The following is a 21,683-nucleotide window of genomic DNA, read 5'->3' as shown; positions in this document are numbered from 1 at the left end:
CTTGAATTTGCATATGAGTAGTTGGTGGTCTGTTCCACAATCAGCTCCTGGCCTAGTTTTCACAGCTGATATTGAGCTTCTCCAGCGGTTCTTTCCACAGATGTAATCGATCTGATTCCTATGCATACCATGGATAGCCAGGAGAATAGATATGTCTTGTAGATGGTGCAGCTGGAGTGCTCTTTGGAGACAGGAATGAGAGACATACTTTGGACATGTTGCTAGAAGGGCTATTCCTTGAAGAAGGACATGATGCTGGGAAGGGTAGAGGGTCAGTAAAGGAGAGCAAGACCCTCAACCAAGTGGATTGACTTGGTGACTGCTACAGCTATGATTCATACTCAGTGGCACCTGACAGCAGCAACATGAAGAACTGTAGTCTAACACATTTGAAAATGCATAAGAATGGACAATATTTTAGACACTCATTGCCCACCTAAACTAGAAATTTCAACAAACTCATCAGAAAAGAAATGGAACAAGTCATAAAAGCAAAAATCACAATTCCATGTCCAGGTGGTTTCACCTATACATTCTACGAAATATTCAGAGAAGAACTGATACCAATTCTATTCAAGCTATTTCAGAATATAGAAAACGGTGATGTACTCTTAAAACTCATTCTATGAAGCAAGCATAACTCAAATGTCAAAACCAGGTAAAGATACTATTAAAATTATAGACCAATGTTCCTCATGCAACAAATTCTTGAAATTGTAGTCAATAGAATCCAACTCATGTTGCTTTAAAAAAAATCATAATTAAGTAGGACTCATACCAGGTATGCAAGGATGGTTCTGCATTAGAAAAACAGTATAATCCACAACATCAGTAAAACAGGACAAGGACTATATAATCATCTCAACTGATACAGAAAAGCAATATGATAAATTTCAACACTTTTTCCTGATAAAAATACTCAACAGAATATGAATAGGAGGAAAATTCTCAAGGTAACCAGAAGCATATATATATGAAACCAACAGCCAGCATTCAATGGAGAGAGGCTGAAAATACTCCCCTTTCTGAAAGGAACCAGACAGGCATGCCTTTCATCACCACTCCTGTTCGGGATTGTATGGGAAGTACTAGAGGGACAGAATCAGTTCCAAAGACATATAACAACAACAGTTGACTGATTCAGCAAAGTGACAGGGTACAAGATCAACATATAAAAAATTGATCAGTAACAAAGAAAAAGGAAATATACTATTTATAAAAGCCACCCAAATGATGAAATACTTAAAGAATACAAATCTAAACAGAGACCTAAAAGACCTCTATAAAAAAACTCAGCTAAACACTACTACAAAAACCCCAGAGAGTGAGCTCTGGTGGCCTAGTGGCAAGAAGCTGCAACTGCAGTCTCAGAGGTGCACGGTTCAAATCCACCAGATGCTCTGCTGGAGAAGGAGGAACAATCTCCTCCTGTACCAGTTGGATCTGATTTGACGGTACACTCAAAAAATAATGAAATTTTAAAAAAAAACAGAGAGACATATGTAAGTTAAAAAACATACCATGCTTATGGATTGAAGACTAAACGGTGTAAAAATGATTAGCATTTGAGGATGCTGCACAAGCACTCAAAATGCTTCCCTGCTGGGGAGGCCCAGGACTCAGGCCACCTAGTGTTAATGTTGTCAGGGGATACTTCTTTCTTCCCAGAGCAAGGAGGGACTTCAGCTTAGACTGGTGTTATGTGGTGTGGTTGGTGGTTAGCTGGTGAACTCTGCATGAACCAGGCACCTGCACTCTGAAAGATAACAAATGTGCCATCAGATGTATCAAATTGCAGCCATAAAACTATACTCAGGCTGTCACTTGGAGTATAAATAAATACCATTTTTGAGGGAGGGTTTCCTTTTACTACCATCAGTATTCTAAGTGACAATATTCTTTCATCCAAAATCCTACATCTGTAAACTTAGCTTCTATGGAAGTGCTTGTGTACATATATGACAATATACAAATATTGATGTATTACTTGGCCAGATAGAGGGAGACTATTCCTGAATACCTATCAGTAGAAGAGAGGGGAAAAGTCCATCAGTGGTGCACATACAAAGGACTGGTTGGGGAGGCTCTCAAGGTTATTTTGTTGATGATAAAAAGCAAGCTGCAAAAATTCTCATTTCTGTATTTTAAAAACTATACACATAAGCATACACAATATTATATTAATTGGTGCCTTTGCATATCGGATGACAAAGGCTCCATCTCCTTCTAGATAGGGTGGTAGGGACAAGTTCATGAGGGAGAAAAATTGTTTGCGTGAACAAGCATGTGACTTTAAAGAATCAGTCTGTGTTTTTGAAGGTAATAGAAGGCAGTCCAGATCACACGCAGCATGCTAGCCAGGAGTGCGTGTGTTCCCTAGGAGCTGAACAGGACCTGTCGGGCCATGCAGGAGCGCATTGTCGAGCTCATCCCCCAAGTGTCCAACGAGGAGGTCACAGAGGAGCTGCTGCACGTCAATGACAACCTCAACAATGTCTTCCTTCGTTATGAGAGGTGGGAGCCAGAAAAGACTATTGCTATAACAATGGAATTTTTTTTTTTCCTTAACAAAGAAGAGAGATTAGAGTGGGGGAAATACGCATCAGAGATACAAATTTGTTCTCAGGTGAGAGGGAAAAGGTTTTTTTTCTTTTGGGAACAAGAGGCAGGAGGTTGACTAAAAAAATTAAGAAAAAAATAATTAAGCTCTACCATTTGTCAGCCTGCCCTGCTCTACCTCCCCAGCAGCTACCCAGCCTGAGGGAGGTGGATTGGAGTGGAGCTTCTGCACCTGCTCCTTTGATGATCTTTGAATTTGAAAAGGATTAAAGGAAAAGAATTTCCTCTTCTCCATCTTTAAAAAACGAATTTTCTCTTTTTGAGTGCCAGTGTGTTTAAAGTGTATAAGACATGCAGACATAGAGGCGGGTACTGAGAATCTACTTCAGGACATAGAATTCATTTCTTGGTGTAGCCAAATAGGTTTGGGGCTTAGGGTAGCAAACCTTCTCTCAGAAAAGAGTATAAACCATCTTGGTGAGGATATTGGTCTGCAGCACTCTAATCTAGTCACCCCCCCATGAACTTCCTGATTGCCCAGTGTCAGAGCCAGAAAGAAAGACCTGCCTGTCCGGAAGAGCCTTGAAGTCCTACCTCCACTCTGTGTTAGTAGGTAACTTAATAGATAACTCATCATGTATGCTATTAATGAAGATGATAACTGAAATAATTGGATTCAGTGTGACAGTTTGCATTTGGAAAACCTCTGGGAATGTTGAGGAAGATTTTGTTGTGATTGTCCCAACTATGGACTTTGTCTTAGTTGTCTGTTGTGTGTAAGTAGGGTGAGGTGGCTCTGTGCCCATTTGATAGATGAAGAAAGATCTGTAATAAGAACATGGGATCACCCACGAGACTATGAATGTCTTTTGGAGAATAGGAACAGTTTTGCTGTTCCCTGACTCGCAGCCTTTTGTCTGCTGTGTGGTTTCAGTTTCTCCATGTTGAATGGATTTGTATTTTAACCCATTAAGCCTGTTTAAGCCCCTACTACTACTACTTCTGGCATCCTAGTGGGTAAAATGTTGCACTGCCAACCCAAAGGTAGGTAGTTTGAATCCACTAGCTGCTCTTCAGGGGAAAGATGAGCAGTCAGTTCCTACTCGACAGCACACAACAACCACAGAATATGTTAATAAAAGGACTCCTGGTCACATGGTCCATAGATAGTCCATATGAGTTGTGTTCCTAACCAGAATGCTAAGTGTGTCTGCTGGTTCAAATTCACCAGCACCTCCGTGGGGAAATGTCGAGTACTCTTCACTTATTAAAATTTGGAAACTCAATGGCAGTGAGTTTGTCTTTTGAGAATATGTTAACAGGAGCCAGTAAAGACATTGTACCCAGGTTACCAGTCCCAGAGACTATGGTCAGGATTAAGAAATATTATCCCTATTTGAGTGCTTTTGTTGAAATGAATTGTCCCTCAAAGACAGAAAAGAAGTACCTGAGGATTAGAAAGTTCTAGAGACTGAGGTTGAAAACACCACATACGTCTCTTCAGGTGCAGTCACTGCATTCTGCCTTTGCTCTTTCCTTGTGGAACACTTTCCTCCTCAGGGCCCAGCCCCAGAGAGCCAGAAGACAATGTGAACTGCCGATTTCTGCTGGATCCCACTGCTCTAGACTCAAATAGGAGACTTTTCTTCGTTACCTCTTTGCCTTTGACATTTTGAAGCTTTAAAATACAACAGCAAAAAATCATTACTTCCTCTCCTAAGTCTTCCTCATATGTGCTTTCATATTGTGCTCTTGGAGATAGGAGAGAAACAGCATGATATAGCTGCTTAAAGCCAAGTCCCTTCTGTGGCTCACAAGCTACAGAAGAGGCTCCTGCAGACCCGCCCACTGTTCATCACAGCCTCTTCCTAATTGGCCCCCACAGCTCCTCTGAAGCATCCCACTGGGCTGTAAGAGGTCCTGCGCCTGTCCTCTTGCCTCATTTCCCTCTTTCCTTTACTTCTAGCCGGTTGATGAGTTTACAGTAGCACTCCTTCCTCCCACTCCTAGAACTGATGGTATTTTAGAGACTGTAGCTACTAAATGACACACTTCAGCTTTGTGAAATCAGGAGGTCATAGTTTCTGCCTGGTTTGTAGATAGACATGTGACAACCAGGGTCAGGGGCTGGCAGGGGCAAGAGGGGCATTCTGAGTCCAGGTGTTGGAAGTGGTTAGTGAGGCTGATAAGGGCTTCCTCCCTGGTGTGCACTCCAGTGCCCATGTGAGAAGCAGGGAAGCTGCTGTCCTGCAAAGGTCCATGCAGAGGAAGATGGGGGGAGCTCCGCCTCCCAGTCGCTTTGCCCCTTGAGAGACTGGTTGGCTTCCTTTCACAGAGCTCTTTCCAGGCCCTCTGAGCCTAATGTGGGTCACGTCACAGTTCCCTCTCTCTCCTGACCTCTATCTCTCCTTACCCCATTAGGTTTGAACACTACAGATCGACCCTGTCCACACAAAAAGCCACTAATGGAGTAAGTATTCCTTCAGATTTTCTAGGAAGCCTGAAGCTGGACCTTCTTCCGTGTTAAGGTTATCTGAGAGATCCACCACTATGGGGCCTCATCTCCAGCCTTTCTGACTAAAAGATTGCTCTGGTGGACAAATCCTTGAGCAAGCACTAGCAGGCCTGCCTCTAGTGATGGGGGAATGATCATGCAATGGTAGCTGATAGTGCCCACTGTCCTACTGACTCAGTTTACCTTAAATAGAGAATGAAGAAGAGCAGTGAGCAGGGTTCACTTGTGACTAGGCCCCCTTTACCCCTGAAAATGGCTGAGAGACATCATGTAGAGAGAGACCCCATGTAGCTTATATGTTGGTGCCACAGGCACTTTACCCAGAACTCTTTATAGGTCATTTGCTTGCTTTGACTTCAGAACCAACATAGGGCTCATGTCCTGACAGGTACTGAATGAAGTGACAGAAGACAACCTCATAGACCTAGGGCCAGGCTCTCCGGCTGTGGTGAGCCCCATGCCAGGGAATGCTGCTCCACCGTCCTCCCTCTCCTCCCAGCTTGCAGGCTTGGGTGAGTATCTCAGGAGCACCACGAGCCTCCCTCCCGTTGCCTTCTCTACAGCCCTTTACCCAGCTGTGACTCTGTACTGACAGCCCCTTTGTCTTTTTCTATTGAAAAATCTGGTTAGAACTTTTGAGCAATTCATTTGAAAGTATATTCCTGTGCCCCAGCCAGTTGTACCACCTTGAAGTGATAACTTCTCTCCCAAAAAAATGAAAATTTAACCATGTATTTGCTATAGTTAAAGTAATTTCACTTTTTTTTTATTTCACTTTCTATATGAACTAGGCAATGGCTGCTTGAACTCAAGATAGGGAAGGATACTGAGACCACACCAGGCGTTGGGAGCTGAGTCTTTGATCTGTTACCTGTGTTTGCCATGGCTCAGAAACGAAATTATAGCACTGACTTATTTACCCTCCTTGAACTAATACTGTCCACCTAAAGTGTTCTCTTATCTGGTACTACAGAAAAAGCTTCACCACTTGTGCACAGTTCATGCTGTTCATGTATGTGACTCCACATTGCCTTGAATCTGAGCTCACTCAGCTGACCTTCCAGTGCATTTTCAGAGGCTGTAAATTGTATAGATTTCTCATCTTTCTCCTCCAGAACAGCTGGTGGATTTACACTGCCTGCTTTTGGGTTTAGCAGTGCAGCTCCTTACCTACCAGAGCCCCCTGTATTGTTGTTGTTGTTGAATGCTATTGATTTGGAACTGACTCATAGCTGATCATGTTGTTGTTGTTGTTGCTGTTGTTATGTGCTGTCGAGTCGCCTGCGACTCATAGCGACCCTACATACAACAGCCCTAAACTCCGCTCTGTCCTGTGCCAATCGCACTGTCTCTGACACTCCCATCCCAAATATCCCAATCACTGAATCAATCCACCTCATAGAGGGCCTTCCTCTCCTGCGCCGTCCCTCCACCCTCCCAAGCATGATGTCCCTCTCCAAGGACCGGTCTCTCCTCACTACATGTCCAAAGTAAGTTAGATGGAGCCTCAGAATCCTTGCCTCCAAGGAGCCACCCGGTTTAACCCTCTCCAGGACAAATCTATTTGTTTTCCTAGCAGTCCATGGTATTCTCAGTACTCTTCTCCAGCACCACAGCTCAAAGGCATCAGTTCTCCTTCTATCCTCCTTGGTCATTGTCCAACTCTCTGATGCATAACAGGTCTAGCTGATCATACAGTACATTTTCCTAAGCAGTAAGTCACACAGGAGGAGTTTGCCCACTTTCTCCTAAAAAGCAGCTAGTAGATTCACACTACATACTTTCAGGATGGCAGCACAGCTCCTTACCCACTAGGCCACCAAAGTTCCCCTGCATGGATCTTCTTGTTGGATGCTATCAAGTCAGAAGTGACCTAGAGCTGACCATCCATTGAGTTTTTAGAGGCAACAAATCGCACAGGAGGAGATTGCCTGTCCTACTATGGCCGAATAGCTAGTAGATTCTAACCACATACCTTTGCATTGGTGGGACAGTTCCTTAACACTAAGCCACCAGATCTCCCAATATAGGTCTAAATGTAAATAAATTGGATGATGCCAGTTTATATAGAACAAAATTATAAGATAGCTAATAATTATGGCCCTGTCAATATTCTTTCTTCCATCTTTTATGTTTTATATCTGTCTTATAAGCCTTTATTCCATTAAGCCTTTATTTAGCTTTAATTCTAGCTTCTCATTTGTATTGAAGCAGACAGATTTTTGTGCCTGTGATCCAGTTAGCATATGGACATCATATTTAATACCTAGAATTAAAATATAGCTCTGTCACTGGCCTTCTTATAAACTGTCTCAGGTTTCACACTTCAATTCCTGTCCTCAGTACTGGTCTCATTCTCTACTAATCTCTCTCAGACAAGACCCTGTGACTTATAGCTGCCTTTGATCCTCTTCTCCCCTTAGCAAGCATTTGTCCTTGAGGATCACAGTTTTGTCAGTTTCTGGTCATTCCTAATATTCCTAATATTATTAACTAAGTATTGCTCTTGTTTCTTCCTGAAGCCAAGCATCATGTCAGAATCAATTTGGTCCTCTTAGGACATTGTGAGTGCCTGATAATAACTAAGTGACCCCAAACCAAAAAAATAAACTCTGCCATTGAGTCAATTCCAACTTAATACAGGACAGAATAAAATTGCCAGGAAGAGTTTCCAAGGCTGTAAATGTTTATGGAAGCCAAATGTTCCCTCTTCCACCCTTGGAGCAGCTGCTGTGTTGAAGCCAGTAGTGTTTCACATGGCAACAAAGCTTTCTAACCACTATTCTGCCAGACTTAAGTGACCTAGCCCCTTGGAAATTGTGGTTGAGTTCAAGACAAACTCACTGCTAGGGCCCTTACGAGAACTGGGTTGGCAGACTGGCTGGCTGCTGCCTATACTCCCCAGCCAGCAGTTTCTCCTTTGATGAGAGTCCTGACACAGCATAGGGTTGAGAAGGGCTTCGGGACCCAAGACTGCTCCTCTGTGACTCCCTCTGCAGAGGATGCACTGGGAGTGAGTGAGGAAAAGCCTGTACCCTTAACCCAGTCACCTCCTGACCCCTCAGCTTTGCCACCCACCCTGGTACACATTGTCCTCAGCCTCTCATGACTTGTTTTGTCTCCACAGACTTGGGGTCAGAGAGTATGAGTGGCACTCTCAGTTCACTCAAGCAGTGTAATCCCCATGATGGCTTGGACATGTTCACACAGACAAGAAGGAGTTCCTTGGCTGAGCAACGCAAGACGTACGTGGGGATCCTTTCAGTGGCTTTCTAGAGATATTAGGGGGCACTTAATGGACACAGGTCAACCAAGAGATCTTGATTTACAGTCAAGGGCTTCCAGGAGCTTTACAGTATGAATGTGAGACTTAGCATTTGATGCAGATGTCAAGTGAATGCCAGCTAGCCCTGCCTCTGCCCTCTTCAAGCTGTTGTACCCAATCTTTGAGTTCCAAGGAGAGGATGCTCTACTGCCTTTCTTTCCAATGCTGCCTCTACAGAGGTGACAGGCAGAGGCCATCGGAAATGGACTGAATTCCTGGCAGTGAGAGGACCCCGCCCTATAGTCAGGATAGCAATGCCCTGGAAGCAGCTCTGGTTAGGATGAGCTTTATGTTAGTGAGGAAGTATACTGGAAGTAGCTGGCTCCTACAGCTAGGGAATACCAGAGTGTGCTTCAAGAGCTCTGTCCTAAGCATGAGGGAGGGGTGCTTTTCCACCTCTCCTAGGACTTCACATTTTGGTGCCTTCATGTTCAGGGCTCCACAAGCTCACTGGATCCCCAAGGTCCCATGTGCCTTTCATTAATAAAAATTACTTGTAAAATAGATACAGCTAAAAGAATCTGGACTGAAAAGAAAAACCAGCGGCAAACCCACATCTCAGACCATGAGACCACCTTCCTCATTGCTGAGGCTATTGTTTTTTACTCCAAGGCACTTAACAACAACAACAGCTATAGTACCCCTCTCCTCAAGGAGGTTCAGAGCACCTTTGACCTCTGAAATAACTGAGCTTCAGAAATATTTGTTCTAGGATTGTTAATTAGATGCCAAGACATTGAGATGCCAAGTATCTCTGACCCCAGAGGAAACCAAGGCCTGAGTGTCCACTATGCCCAGAGTCCGCACTGTGGAGCCCAAGCCCAGAGCCTCTGCTGAAGTTCAGGGCACCACGTTGCTTTGGAGGAAGATGCTGTAGACCACCCATAGCTGGAAGTGGAGGGGAGGGTGGACTTCATGCTTTCTGTGCTGCTGTCCCCAGGGTGAACTACGAGGACCCACAGGCAGCTGGGGGATTGTCATCGACACAGGACAGTCGGCCACAGAGCTCTGAAGTGGTAGGTCTTCAAGTCTGCTTTTCTGCCAGGAATCCTCTGGAAGGAAGTCAGGCATTTTGGTGTAGCTGCTGAATATTTAAGCTGAATGGCTTGGGTGGAAGGCAAGGACATTCTGGGGAGAATCTGGGTGCAAAAGTCCTGCTCCAGGGCCAGGACAGTGAGAGTCTGTCTAGGGCATGCAGTGCACAGGCAGCAGGCTGGACAGGGCAGAACCCAGAGCTTGCAGGGCACAAGTCTACTGTGACCAGATGGGGTCCCTCTCAAATGTGCTCTGATACATTATTGACCCCTCCAAGGGAAAGAATGCTAGCCTGAGCCCCATCTCTGATGGAGGTTGTAACAGGATTACTACCATGAGTTAGTTAACACTAAGGTTAGAATGGAAGGGGTAGGAGGATGCAGTTCCAGAAGTACAGCCCGAGGAGAAGAGCTGAAAGGGAAATTCTTGTAAGTGGAGGGAGGGTGCTTGTTTGTGTTCCCCAAGCACAGCCTTGAAGACATGGTTTCTGTGAAACTGAAAATCATTGCAAGAAAAGGGATGTCTCTCTCTCCCCCACCCTCCTGATGTGAATGTAAAATTATCATCTGCCAAACCTATGCCTATATCTTAATACTGCTTCTGAGATTTTCTCTTTTGCTTAAAAAAGAAGTTTGTATGACACTGTGTGATGTTCTATCCATGTGTAGAGACACAAGGGTAGGGAAAGGTGATAGGAAGTTAGCCCAGTGCAGCTGGCCTTCCAGGGGTGGGAGGGCTGGCCTCAGGCCTCCTGTGGCCTGTCTCAGTCTGGATCTGGCAGACAGCAGCCCTGTTGTGTGCTTCCAAAGGAAATCTCACTTTGGGGAGGACTGCACATCTGCTTTGGGTAAGATAGGGAGGTATGACCCTTTACTGGGAAGCACAGAAGAGCCATCCTGGCTTAGGTGCCCTGCATTCCTCGGCAACCTGCCTTCCTACAAAATAAGCTAGATTGGGATTCCCAACTTTTATGTGATGGTCATGGCCCTATTTTTTTTTAGTTTGAGCCAGAATGTCCTCACACCTGCCTCAGGAAAGGCCTTTGAGAATCTGGCAAAGGTCCAGCCACTATACTAAATGGCGAGAACAAGTTCTCTGCCCAGTGGACCCTGGTCCAGCCAATCACATCTGTTGCCCACATTGGCACATTCATGCCAGAGTGTGTCTTCTGTGCCACTCCTGCTGTCAGTACCCCTGCACGGATCCCAGCCAAAGGACTTGGAGGTCTTGCTCAGGGTAGTGTTTGGAAGATAGCACAGCCCAGACCTGCTGCTGTCCTCACAGGTCCCAATGGCATCAGCATATTTCTCAAGCGTTGGGAGGGGTTTCAGAAATGCTTTACCTTTTTCTGCTTGCCAGGATGGCACCTTAATGATGACAGGAAGTGGGTACACAAGGTCATATAAATGTGAACCTTATGGGCACATTGTCTCTCCCTGAAAGTCAGGCTGACTTGGAGATGATGACATTGTCTCCAGATTACCAGTTTTGGGCAGGAAGGAATTAACCACACAGAGAAAAAGAGAAAATTGTGTAGCTTTGTCACTATAGACAACCAAGTCTATAGTCCTAACCTAAAATAATTCCATTGTTAGTAAAAAGGCAACACACTCAAATTCTGCTTTTTAAAAAAAATTTTTTTTTAAATTTTGTTATTTTTTTGTGTGTACCATCAAATCAGATCTGACTGGTACAGAAGGAGATTGTTCCTCCTTCTCCAGCAGAGCATCTGTTGGATTCGAACTGTGCACCTCTTGGATTGCAGTGCAGCTTCTTGCCACTAGGCCACCAGAGCTCACCTCAAATTCTGCTTTTAAGTTAAGAGTTTAGGAAAAGACTATGAAGGCAACTAGAAAGAAGGGAAAAAAGAGACAATAGTAGGAATAAACTAAGGCAAAAACAAAATGATTTGGTAAAAGCTGGTTGTTTGAAAAGTCTTTTTCCTGTCCAATCTGGGGACCTCATCTGGAGAAATACGCGGGCCAGCTTCTGCTGACACCCCCACCCAGGTGGAGGAGGGGTAGGTGTTTATTGAGATTCTTTGTTGTTTAACTTTTCTTCTTTGTTCTAGGCATGAAATGGGGACACCTGAGGGGAGGGGAAGGGGTATGAGGATTACATTTCCTCACATGACAAATGGCCAGCCCTCTGGAGGGACTTTTTTTTCACCACAATGCTATTGACTCCTTTGTCATGGTCTTGCTGTGACTTCTTTCTTTCTGGGACTTTGCTGTCCTTGGCCCAGCAGAGAGGTAAAGATGGAAACTCTGACCTGGACCCTATAGACAGCTGGCTAATAACCCAAGGAATGGTGAGAGTTTACCAGCGACACCAGGCCTGCAGTCAGCCCCTTACCTGTGTAACAGTCCTGTACCAACCCACTGAACACCACTCCTCCTAACCACAGCGCCATATTCCCCTCCTCTTTGCATAGTCCCTGTAAGCCACACTAGCTGCTTGCTAAGGTCTGTGACCTCAGTCTCACGGTCCAGGCCATCAGTGACACTGGTTGGCAGTGAGTAGGGGTCTCCTTCCTTTCACTGTCTCTGGAGCTGTCAGCAGTATTCACTTTTCCAGGATGAGCACAAGGTCCTGGGACTTGTGGTTGGGTGGGCAAGTGTGAACACATGTGTATTCAGGGGTGTTCCCAACTGGCTGGTCCAAAAAGTCTCAGAATCTAGTGGTTCTACATGTGACAAGTTTCTGAATTCAGTAATTTATGTCCATTAACGTCCCAAATGGATCCTAAAGAAAGGTGCATGTGCATACACGCACAGGACAGACAAAGCCCTGGAAGAGATTCATACCGAAGCAACATAGACTATCCTCATGAAGCAAAGATTTTCTGGCACAGAGACCTTGTCAGATTAGGTGGCTTTGTGCTTAGATGTTTGGAAAGGTGATTTCATTTCAGGTGGTTACTGTAAAGTGACAGTAATCCCTGTAATGAAGCACCAGCCCTTCCTGAGTGTGTGTGGGGGCTCACACAAGAGAGCATGGCAAAGACCAGAGATGTCATAAGAATTGACATAGGGCCTCTGGCCTTCAGAGTCTCTGCTCTAACGGGGCAGAGAGCTCAGATGCAAGGTGGTGGATGGCCAGGGGAGGGGCCCAGGAAGGTGGGCTCTCCAGGTAAGGCTAAGGCTCTGGGATTGCTGCTAACCCAAGAGGTCACCTGCTTGGCCAGGAGTGACCTGAATGACAGTATTTCAGGCAGGATCATCCAGAACAATATAATGGGGACAGGAGGGTTGCCTGATTGACCATGAAGTGGCCAGCTCACACAAGCTCACTCAAGTTTATTGGGTCCCCGCGCCCCTTGCAGCAGCTAGTAGTACGCTCCTGCTCTGGGTTGTTTCTAGGCCAGTCCCTGAGGCCATCTGGAGGTGGACTAGCTGGACCTCTCACTTGTTACTTCTGGGGCATGTTAGGGATCTGGTCTGCATGAGTGGCCTCAGACCAGGGTTTCTAGAAACCATATCTGCTCCACTGTCCTAACTGGAAGAATCCAGCTTGTATGTCCTTGTGCCTGTTAATCCTGTGAAAAAGGGTACTGCCCACATTGGACAGGATACTAGCCCAAGTGTGGCCTGGGCAGCTGGTGGCAGTACCGTCCTTTCCCTGCATGGGCTGCCTCCCACTTCCCTGTCCCCACACAAAGCTCCAGTCTCAACCTCCCCAAAATAAACCCCACTAATAGCTAATCTACTGTCCTACTTACTTGAGTGCAGCTTTTTGGGGGTTTTGTTTTATTTTTCATTTAAACAATGTATAGTAATAATTGCTTTGCCCTATTTGCCATAGTGCAGAAAGCTTGACTCTTCCTTAAGGTCCAGTGTATAGGTTCTTAATTTGGAAACTTTTTGTGTTACTGAGTGAGAGCCAGTGGTTAAGACTCATTTTGGGACAGTGATCAAAGTATTCTAGGGATACTGTATGAGTTTTCTAGGAGACCTCTATAGCTGCAGAGTTAGGATTCCTCATGAACTGGTGATTTTGAGGGGCTGCACTTCCCAAGGCTGCAGGATAGCTGATACCCAGCACAAAGAAAGGTTCAGTAACAAACCCAGGCTCCCTGGCAATGAATCAGCCCAGGTAACTCCAGGAAGACTGTGGGGTGAGTCCTCTAGGTGTGCAGGCTGTACCCTTATGTGAATGACCTGAATGATTCCCCAGGCAAGGCCTTCTCAAGACAGATGACCCCTCAAGACCTGGATTCAGAGATAGCCCTGCCTGCAAACCCAAATGAGAGTCTGCAACAGCTGGCAGGCCATCTGCAACTCTGGCATCTGAGAGACTAGCTTCTCTTAAGATTCTAAAGTGGGGGAGAGCTTATGCAGCCACCGTGGAGAGCTTATGCAGCCACTGTCGCAGCTTGCCCAGCATATTTTCCCTCTTGACATATCGTAGACCTACCTTTCTTCCTTGACCACTCACTGTCTTCTGTAGATCACTTGGACTAGGCCTCAGCTTGGAAAATGAAATGAGAAAATGTTAAAAATTTAGCATTTTAGAAACAGCATGGATCTTAGGGGTCAGCTGAACTCATCTCTCATGTTGTTGAATATTGTCGAGTCAGAAATGACCCCTAGCTGACCCTCTAGCAGGTTTTCAGAGGCAATAATTCTCCCAGGAGAAGATTGCTCATCTTGAACCACGTATCTTTGAAATTACAGTACAGCTGCTTAAACCAAAGTTTCAGAGGAACTGATGACTGGACCATCCTCTGGCACTCAGTACAGTCTTCTTGTGTAGCCATGATTGCTCTTCTCACTGGCCTAAAACAGGATTTCCTCTTTCTCCCTTCCTTTCTCACATTCCCCCACCCCTGCCTGTTTTCACACTTTTATTGTAAAGCTCAGGAATAATTACATGGGTCTCTTCGTTAAAAGCTCACCAAACAAACCAGAAACAAACCTCACATTTTCATAACCATGTACATAGTTAATCAGTTTGTGTGCACCTACATTGTTAGAAGAATCTTTACTCTGTTGTAATACCAAAGGCATTTCTTCACTAGGAAATTTATTCAGCCAAAGTATTGTTTCTAACCAGGAGAAACTCATCTCTGACATTATATAAATGTAACTGTTAGCCAGCACCCTAGACCTATAGTGCTTCATGCCCCAAGGCCAGGTGCCTTTCACAGAGTAACAAAGTTCATGAGTTTCTGAATTAGAAGCCTCAACTATTAAAGATCTTAGACCATTGTGGTTCAGTGGGAAAATATTAGCCTTCCTTGCTTGAGACCTGGGTTCAGATTCCAGACCTTGCAGCTTTTGTGATTGAACAGGTTTCAGCAAGCTTCCAGTCTAAGGTAGACTCAGAAGGAAAGCCTAGCAATCTCATTAGAAAACCAGCTCCTAGAAACTCTGGATTACTGCCTTCAGATCTACAGTCAGTCACGGAGATAATGCAGGACTGGGCCTCATGGTATCCATAGTGCATGGAGTACCACAAGTCAGCTGGTTCAGGGGCATCGAACAGCAACAATAAGAAAGTCAAAGGGTTCAAGATCAGTTAAATATAACTTTATTTCACAGATGAGAAATATGCATGTGAAAGTTGGACAATGAATAAGGAAGACTAAAGAAAAATCTATGACCTTGAATTATGTTGGTGAAGTGTACTGAATATTTCATGGACTTTCAAAAGAACAGACATTCTATGCTGGAAGGATTGCCAGCAGTGTGCTCCTTAAAGGCAAGGATGGTAAAATTCCAACCTTGGATATATTGTCAAGAGGAGCCTGTCCTTGGAGAATGGCATCATGCTTGGGAAAAGAAAGGATCACCAAAAGAAAGGATGATCCTCAGTGAAATGGATTGACATAGTGAATGCAGCAATGACCTTGACCATAGCAGAGACCATGAGGATGGTGCAGGATAGAGCAAGGTTTCAATCTGTTGTTCAGAGTCACTAAATTATAGGAAATTTAACAACACTTAACAACAAGAAGTGACGGTGTCAGACCAGCACCCTGCCCTTAGCTCTGCTCTCTCAGGCTCTGTAAGACATGAGAGGAGGACTATCAGATGGAGAAGCCAGTGCCCAGAAAGAACTAGTAGAGCTGTTTGCTGAGGGCTGTGCATTACATAGTGCCAGGTGCAGAACTGAGCCCTGTCCTTGCCTGTTTCCCACTCTGCTGGGCTTTCCTGAGCCCTGGACCACACCTAGAGGGTTAGAAGATGGCCAGTCTTTACACCTAAACGTTTCTTATTTGAAAAATTCAGGAGAGACATGAAAAGCGTTCCTATGAAACAGTTTTTGGAGAAGTTTCTCAAATGTCAATGATCGTTTAGCTTTTTGAACCCATTGTTTGGCACCTCTAGGTTCTCAGTTTCCTCCTAGGGGAATAAAGCAAGGTAGGTGTTGAAGGACCCATATGTGCTTTCACTGTTGTGTCACCCTGTTTGTTGTGTTGGGTGGGCCAACATTTCAAGCTCTGGCATGACCCATGTCTTCAGCCTAGCACTCTGCGATATAAACACCAACTTCTTGAAAATGAGTACCTTTTGTTAGGAGGCATAAACAGGCATAGCATTTGGCAACCCATAGCTCACATCCTGTTACCAGCCTGATAGGGTAGGAGCATGTCCTGTGCTAGGTACTGTTAGCATGTCCCATCAGGCATTTGTACCACCTGGTTAAATCACATTATTTGTGCACAAAGTTCATTTTAGGGGAATATGAACTCTTTGATATTTTAAAATTTAACCTTCTTGTGTCCCATCAATCAAAAAAAAGTAAGTGGCATAGTAGACAGAATTTCCTACTCTGCTTGTGTTTGGACAAACACAGACCCAACAAGAGCAGCAGGTCTCCAGATCACCATAGAGTGATCGCTAAAAAAAAGTTCTGGGGACTCTAGTCCCCTGCAGTGTCCTGCCACCTCCTGTGCACCTCACCCATGCCGACCAGTAGCAGGTCTCCAGGGCTGGGGGTGGGGATGCAGTCCTGGTAGGGCTGTTTGTACAGATTCTCTACTCTTTAATAAGAACTGAGACACTACTCTGGCTATTTTAACATTATTCATAACCTAGATAGAACACTGGATAAGACCAAATACAGTGCTGGTATTTTTTCTAGAAATAGTGGGCTTGTGAGTGAGTCTAGCACTACTGGACTGAACTGGTACCCTCAGTGAAGAGCAGGCAGCTCCTTTCTCCAGTTTGAGAGTAAGCATCTCACTGACATAACTTCTGAGGGGCTGAGGTATAGTATACCCATCAGACAGTAAATTATGCATTCTTAGCTGGAGGAATTGCCCTGGATCCTCCACTAGAGGCCTAGGGAGTAGGGCTGGCAATACTGAGGGAAGGAGGCTACTCAGCATGAGTGAGCGGTCTCTCCCTCAGCTTTGGAGCCAACTCTCACTCCCTGTTCCTCTGTGGAGCCTCTTTTACCACCAAAGTGAGCAGAAGAAAGGATGAGAGGAAGGAGGTTGTTGCATTTAGGGCTGCTTCATAATGTTAACCTGCAGGGACTTAGCCCAGAGCCCACACTTCCCTTTGTCAGTGCAGCCCTCATTTGAGCTGTTTTTGTTGGTGACAGTTTGGCTGCCTTCTGTCATCTAAGCTACATCCATCTTCTGGGTGCTCCACCTATCCCCAAGAAAGGCACAGGGACACATTTTTAAGTCATTCTGGCTGGGCAAAGCCCCCACCTTTGAGCTAGCTAGCTCTGCCTCCAAAGCCTCAACTTCTCCAAGCAGTGCCTTCCTCACACTCATGCAGCCCAAGGGTGGCCCATAGTGTGCAGGGCTGAGCTGTGTTCAAAAGCTGCACTCAGTGGGATTCTGAGGACTGGAACCATTGCAAGGATATCTCCAGGGAGCTTCAGGCCTGCCTTTCCTCTGTGAAGCCTGAGTTGGCATGGGTCTCCAGCCTTTCCATTTGTTGTCAAATGCTTAACTGTTTGCACCACAACGGTCACCATAACATGAAGGCTGACACATGTAGTCAAAAAGTTCTCCACTTTAAGAACGTGTATGAGACCTTCCTCCCCCAACCCACCCCCCACTAACTGCTGCTACTGCTTGCCTGCTCCTGCTTTCCCTGCCTACCTATGCTGCCTATGTGCTGCCCTGTGCATACTCTGTGGTGCACTTCCCTGTGCACACAGTGGCAGTCGTCTGTTGTGTGGGTTTTGGTTTTGTTCTGGGTGGCTTTTGATAATTTTCTTTTGTCCTGGTGTGTCTGGCTGTGGCTGTGTGGCTGTCTGGCCGGCTGCTGACTGCCTAGATCCCTGTGGTGCAGCCCTGTATCATGGACGACATTGAGCTGTGGCTCAGGACAGACCTGGTGAGACCCCTGTTATGCTTTGTGTGTAGGCATGAGGCCAGCAGCTCCTCTGAGAACAAGCCTGTGGGGACAGATGTGCAGACTCCACCTCATGGTCCTCAGCGGCACATGTGCCAAGCTCAGGAGGCATCCACTGATGCCGAGCTGGAGGCCTGTGGGATGGGGCCTTGCCCTGGGTGGTGCCTCCTTCAGGCCTGCTGGCTTGAGGTGTGCAGTTGGTGAGAAGGGGACTAGCTCACAAACATACCACTTCCCCCATAGCTCTATTTCAGCTCCAGGCTTGTGTTTGAGTTTTTATTTTTACTTTTTTTTTTAAATTGTATGCAGATGAGTGAGTCAGGTTTGGTTTTTTTCAAGTCTTTTTCACACCCTCCCAGTTTCTAGTGTCTTTGCATTACAAGCCCCTGTACCACAGAAGCTGTCTTTATCCTAAGATGGGGTGAGGCAAGCACACAGTTGTGAATGACAGGAGCGTGGCTCCTGTTCCTGCACAATGCTTTCACCTGCCCACCGGCCCCTGGGCTGGTGCAGAAATGTGATCTGGGAGGGAAGCTGACTAGTCCATGGCTGACTGCATCCTCCTTATCTCATGCTGTCAGCTGCCTCCCAGTGAGGGAGACCTGACCTAGAAACAGCACAGCCTCTTGGAATCTTAACTACCAAGGTCAGCCTGGCTGTCTAAGCTAGTGACACACCTCTTCCCATTCGTCCTTCCTAAGGACAGCAGGCTCTAGCTGGAGCCTATCACCACTTTGGGCCTCTTCCCAGAAAGGTCAGGCTTTCTCATTTTGATAGGAAGGAACTTGCCCAGATTCCAAAGGAGGAAGAGATATTCTATTATACAGTCCCCAAAGACATGCTTTGACAAGAAATAGCTCCTTCGTCACAGAGGCAGAGCAGAAAGATCAAGGCCGCTCCCCATAGGCCCCAAGATCCAGAAAGGTGGAAAGGGAACCTGTTGAGCAAGACCCTACATTAGGGCATGACAGAGCCTGGGACACACACCCCCACACACACCCCCAGCAGCCCACACTTCATCTACAAAGGCCCCCGGAACCTTCACTGCTGAAGCTGCCATATGAGCACTACATTGTCAGGCCTGACTCACTTCAGAAGCTTCAGTGGTTGACCAGGTAGATCTCTACTATGGCCCTTCCCACTGTAGTATACATAGTGACCTCTCAGGCCTTGAGGCTAGAAAGGAGTGAACACAGGTGTCTGGACACATCTCAGCACAACCTTCCTGAGACCTCCTGCCCTTTACTGTGCAAGCTAGAATTTTGATGGATGAGAAGGCCCAGGCTGAAGAACTGGCAGTAACTTTTCTGGTCTTGCTAACTCTTCTGGAAAAGCAAGCCCCAGAACCTGCCTTCCCCCCGCCCCCCCCCCCCCGTTTCTCCAGTAAGTTGACTATAAATTTTGCACCACAGCCTCTGGGAGTTGGGGAAAAGTTGGCAGTGGGCACTGGATGGGGTCAGGATCGAGGTGGGGAGGGTGGGAAGCTATACAACCTACTGAGCCTATTTCTGATTCTCTCACAGAAGGGAGATGACGCAGAAGAAGGGGTCACAAGTGAAGGTATGATGTGTCTCCTGGCCTTCCAGTCCCCTCACCCTTCTTCAAGCCCCTAGATAGCAGGCCCTGTGCTGTGCACTTTCCTCTTGTAAATGCAGCCCTCATTCCATTAAGGGCTGGGGGGTTATGTACACACACTGCCTGTAACTCCACCTGCTGTCTCCCCTGACTTCAAAGTGGGGCATCAGGTTTCCAGGTTAGATGGGTATAGTATGGTTTGACACTCGAGGGCTGGAGGCACTGAGGGGGACTTTCTGGGCATGGCATCTTTTGGAGAACCTCATTTCTTCTGAGGTACACCCTCTTTTCACTGTCTTCCAGCCCTCATACTGCTCCTCACCTCCACCTCACCCTTGTCCCACCAGCCTCTCCTTCCACTCTGCCTATCTCCATTCTGCCATCCTAAGTAGGATGTCCGGTAGGAATTTGCCGGAGGACAGGTGCACTTTGGTTTCCAAGCCCCATAGAGGGGACTTGGGCTCCCTCCTCCAGTCCTCATTGCCCCAGCCTGGCCTCCAGGGCTCATCTGGAGAGTCTACACATCAGTGGATGGGGCAGGAATAAGAGCTGCACTAAAGACTAGGAGCTTCCTCTAGAATTTTTGAGAGGTTTACAGGAAGCAGGCCATCTTTTCCCAACACCACACCTGCTTGCTGACACTGTTCCTGTCCCCTTGCCCTCAAGGTTGCAGGGGAAGAAATAGAAGCCCTGGATGAAGTATGACTTACCAGCTTGGGGTTCCCAGCCCTCTACCTCCTTCCCTAGCAGCAAAGAGAGAGGGGTGCTCTGGGACTAGGGCTTATGGAAGGAGGCTCATGTGGAGAGCCCCAGAGAGACTGGTGAGGGGAGGGTGGGGACAGGGCTACTTGAAGTTGAAGGTGACCTAACCTCCTGACCTGTCCTGCTCTTGCCTTGGTTTTGTTTACAGAATTTGATAAATTCCTTGAAGAGCGGGCCAAAGCTGCTGAAATGGTCCCTAGCTTCCCCTCACTCCCAGCAGAGACCCCCACCTTAACCTCCTCTGGCAGGAAGAAGCCTGATCGATCAGAGGACACCCTCTTCGCCCTGTGAATGCTGGTGGTGGTTTGCCTGCCTGGAGGCCCAGGGAACCTTCCATTCTGGGCACTGGTGCCCCCTCCCAAGCTCAAGTCCATATCTCCTTTTAGAATTCACTGTGTTTATCCCCAGCTTTAACCACCTGCATTTGTTTAGGGGTGAGAGACACTTGACTGTCCATGGACTGAGATGGCCCTCGCACCCTCTTGGCCACTTTCGATGCCCCTTGCCCCACTTCCACCACTCCCCATGGAGCAGGCCACAGCGTCACCTTACCAGGGCAGCCCTAAGGACCATGTCCAGAACAGACTCAGTGCCCCTTCCCCCTCTTCTGCCTCTAGAACAGACTCAGTGCCCCTTCCCCCTCTTCTGCCTTGCCCACTTCTGCCCTTCCTCCCGGAGGACTGTTGCTCTGGGGGTAGACTCACTGGCATGCTGAGGCCAGGCTCCTCATGCTGCTGTGCTCTGCTGGTGTCTTCCATAGCACCTAAACCCCAGTGCTTGAGAAGGCTCTCTGGGTGCACCTGAGGTTCTCTCACCTTTGTGACCTATCTGAGCTGGACACCCAGGCCCAAGGTCTGTGCCCAAGCTTGCACAGGCTCTTGACATGGGAGACACCCCAACCCTTGGACAGTGGCCATGTAGCATGCTGGTGGTTAGTGCCTGCAGAGATAACACTACTGTAGCCCAAACCACCACCACTCCATTCCCCCTGTCGCCCCTTGTGCACATCTCAGCCACTAGTAGAGCTACATGTGGAGGAACGATTTCCTTAATTATGAATGCAGAACCTGGAGGCCCTGGCCCACCAGGGGGGCAACCTTTGAACCCCTGCCTCCAAGACAGCTTGAGGAGTACAGGCAGCACATAGCAAAGCCCCGCTTCACTCCTGAGTCCTGGCCCACCTATCCACCCACTGTACAGACAGACAAACCTCTCTCCCTAGCAGCAGATTGCCCAAGCTGAGGTGGCAGGGCAACCGATGCCCTCCTTCATACTCTGCACTCTTAGTGTGTCTTGAATGTAGGAGAACAGTATGGATCAGGTGCCATCCTCAGGCTGTTCCCTCCCACACCCCATCCTTCAATCCCTACCCCTGTGCTGCTGCAGTTATTTCCCACCTGCTGTGGGCCCCTTCAGGGGGTGGAGGTGCTGTGGTTAGTCTGTTCCTGTCCCCTTTAGGAGGCCATTCTGTATCCTGACCTTGAGGAATTGTCAGCACTCCTGCAGGGCAGGGTAGTCTAGAATGTGGTGTCACTACTTATGCACTGGCCTGAGCAGGGAAGGAGCAGTGACCCACAATCTGGAAAGAACC

General features: G+C 46.9%; 1 protein-coding gene across 3 annotated transcripts in view; it reads left to right on the top strand.

The window, feature by feature from the left end:
- TOM1L2 (target of myb1-like 2 (chicken)) overlaps positions 1 to 20,383 on the top strand; it is a 289,350-nt gene extending 268,967 nt beyond the window's left edge. Inside the window, exons 5-13 of one of the 3 annotated variants that reach the window (XM_006901181.1) lie at positions 2,381 to 2,514; positions 4,981 to 5,029; positions 5,463 to 5,586; positions 8,202 to 8,319; positions 9,340 to 9,412; positions 11,656 to 11,745; positions 17,678 to 17,737; positions 19,279 to 19,315; positions 20,241 to 20,383. In XM_006901181.1, the coding sequence (XP_006901243.1) occupies positions 2,381 to 2,514; positions 4,981 to 5,029; positions 5,463 to 5,586; positions 8,202 to 8,319; positions 9,340 to 9,412; positions 11,656 to 11,745; positions 17,678 to 17,737; positions 19,279 to 19,315; positions 20,241 to 20,383 (828 nt within the window). Of the gene's footprint in view, positions 1 to 2,380; positions 2,515 to 4,980; positions 5,030 to 5,462; positions 5,587 to 8,201; positions 8,320 to 9,339; positions 9,416 to 11,655; positions 11,746 to 17,677; positions 17,738 to 19,278; positions 19,316 to 20,240 lie in introns of all 3 variants that reach the window. The other 2 variants (XM_006901179.1, XM_006901180.1) reach the window with 2 other exon arrangements.
- Positions 20,384 to 21,683: the final 1,300 nt, after the last annotated feature.

This window comes from Elephantulus edwardii, unplaced genomic scaffold (genome assembly GCF_000299155.1).
Source record: "Elephantulus edwardii isolate Elephantulus edwardi_28Jun2011 unplaced genomic scaffold, EleEdw1.0 scaffold00314, whole genome shotgun sequence".
Classification (NCBI taxonomy): Eukaryota; Metazoa; Chordata; class Mammalia; order Macroscelidea; family Macroscelididae; genus Elephantulus; species Elephantulus edwardii.
This window is presented reverse-complemented; position numbering and strand designations above follow the sequence as displayed.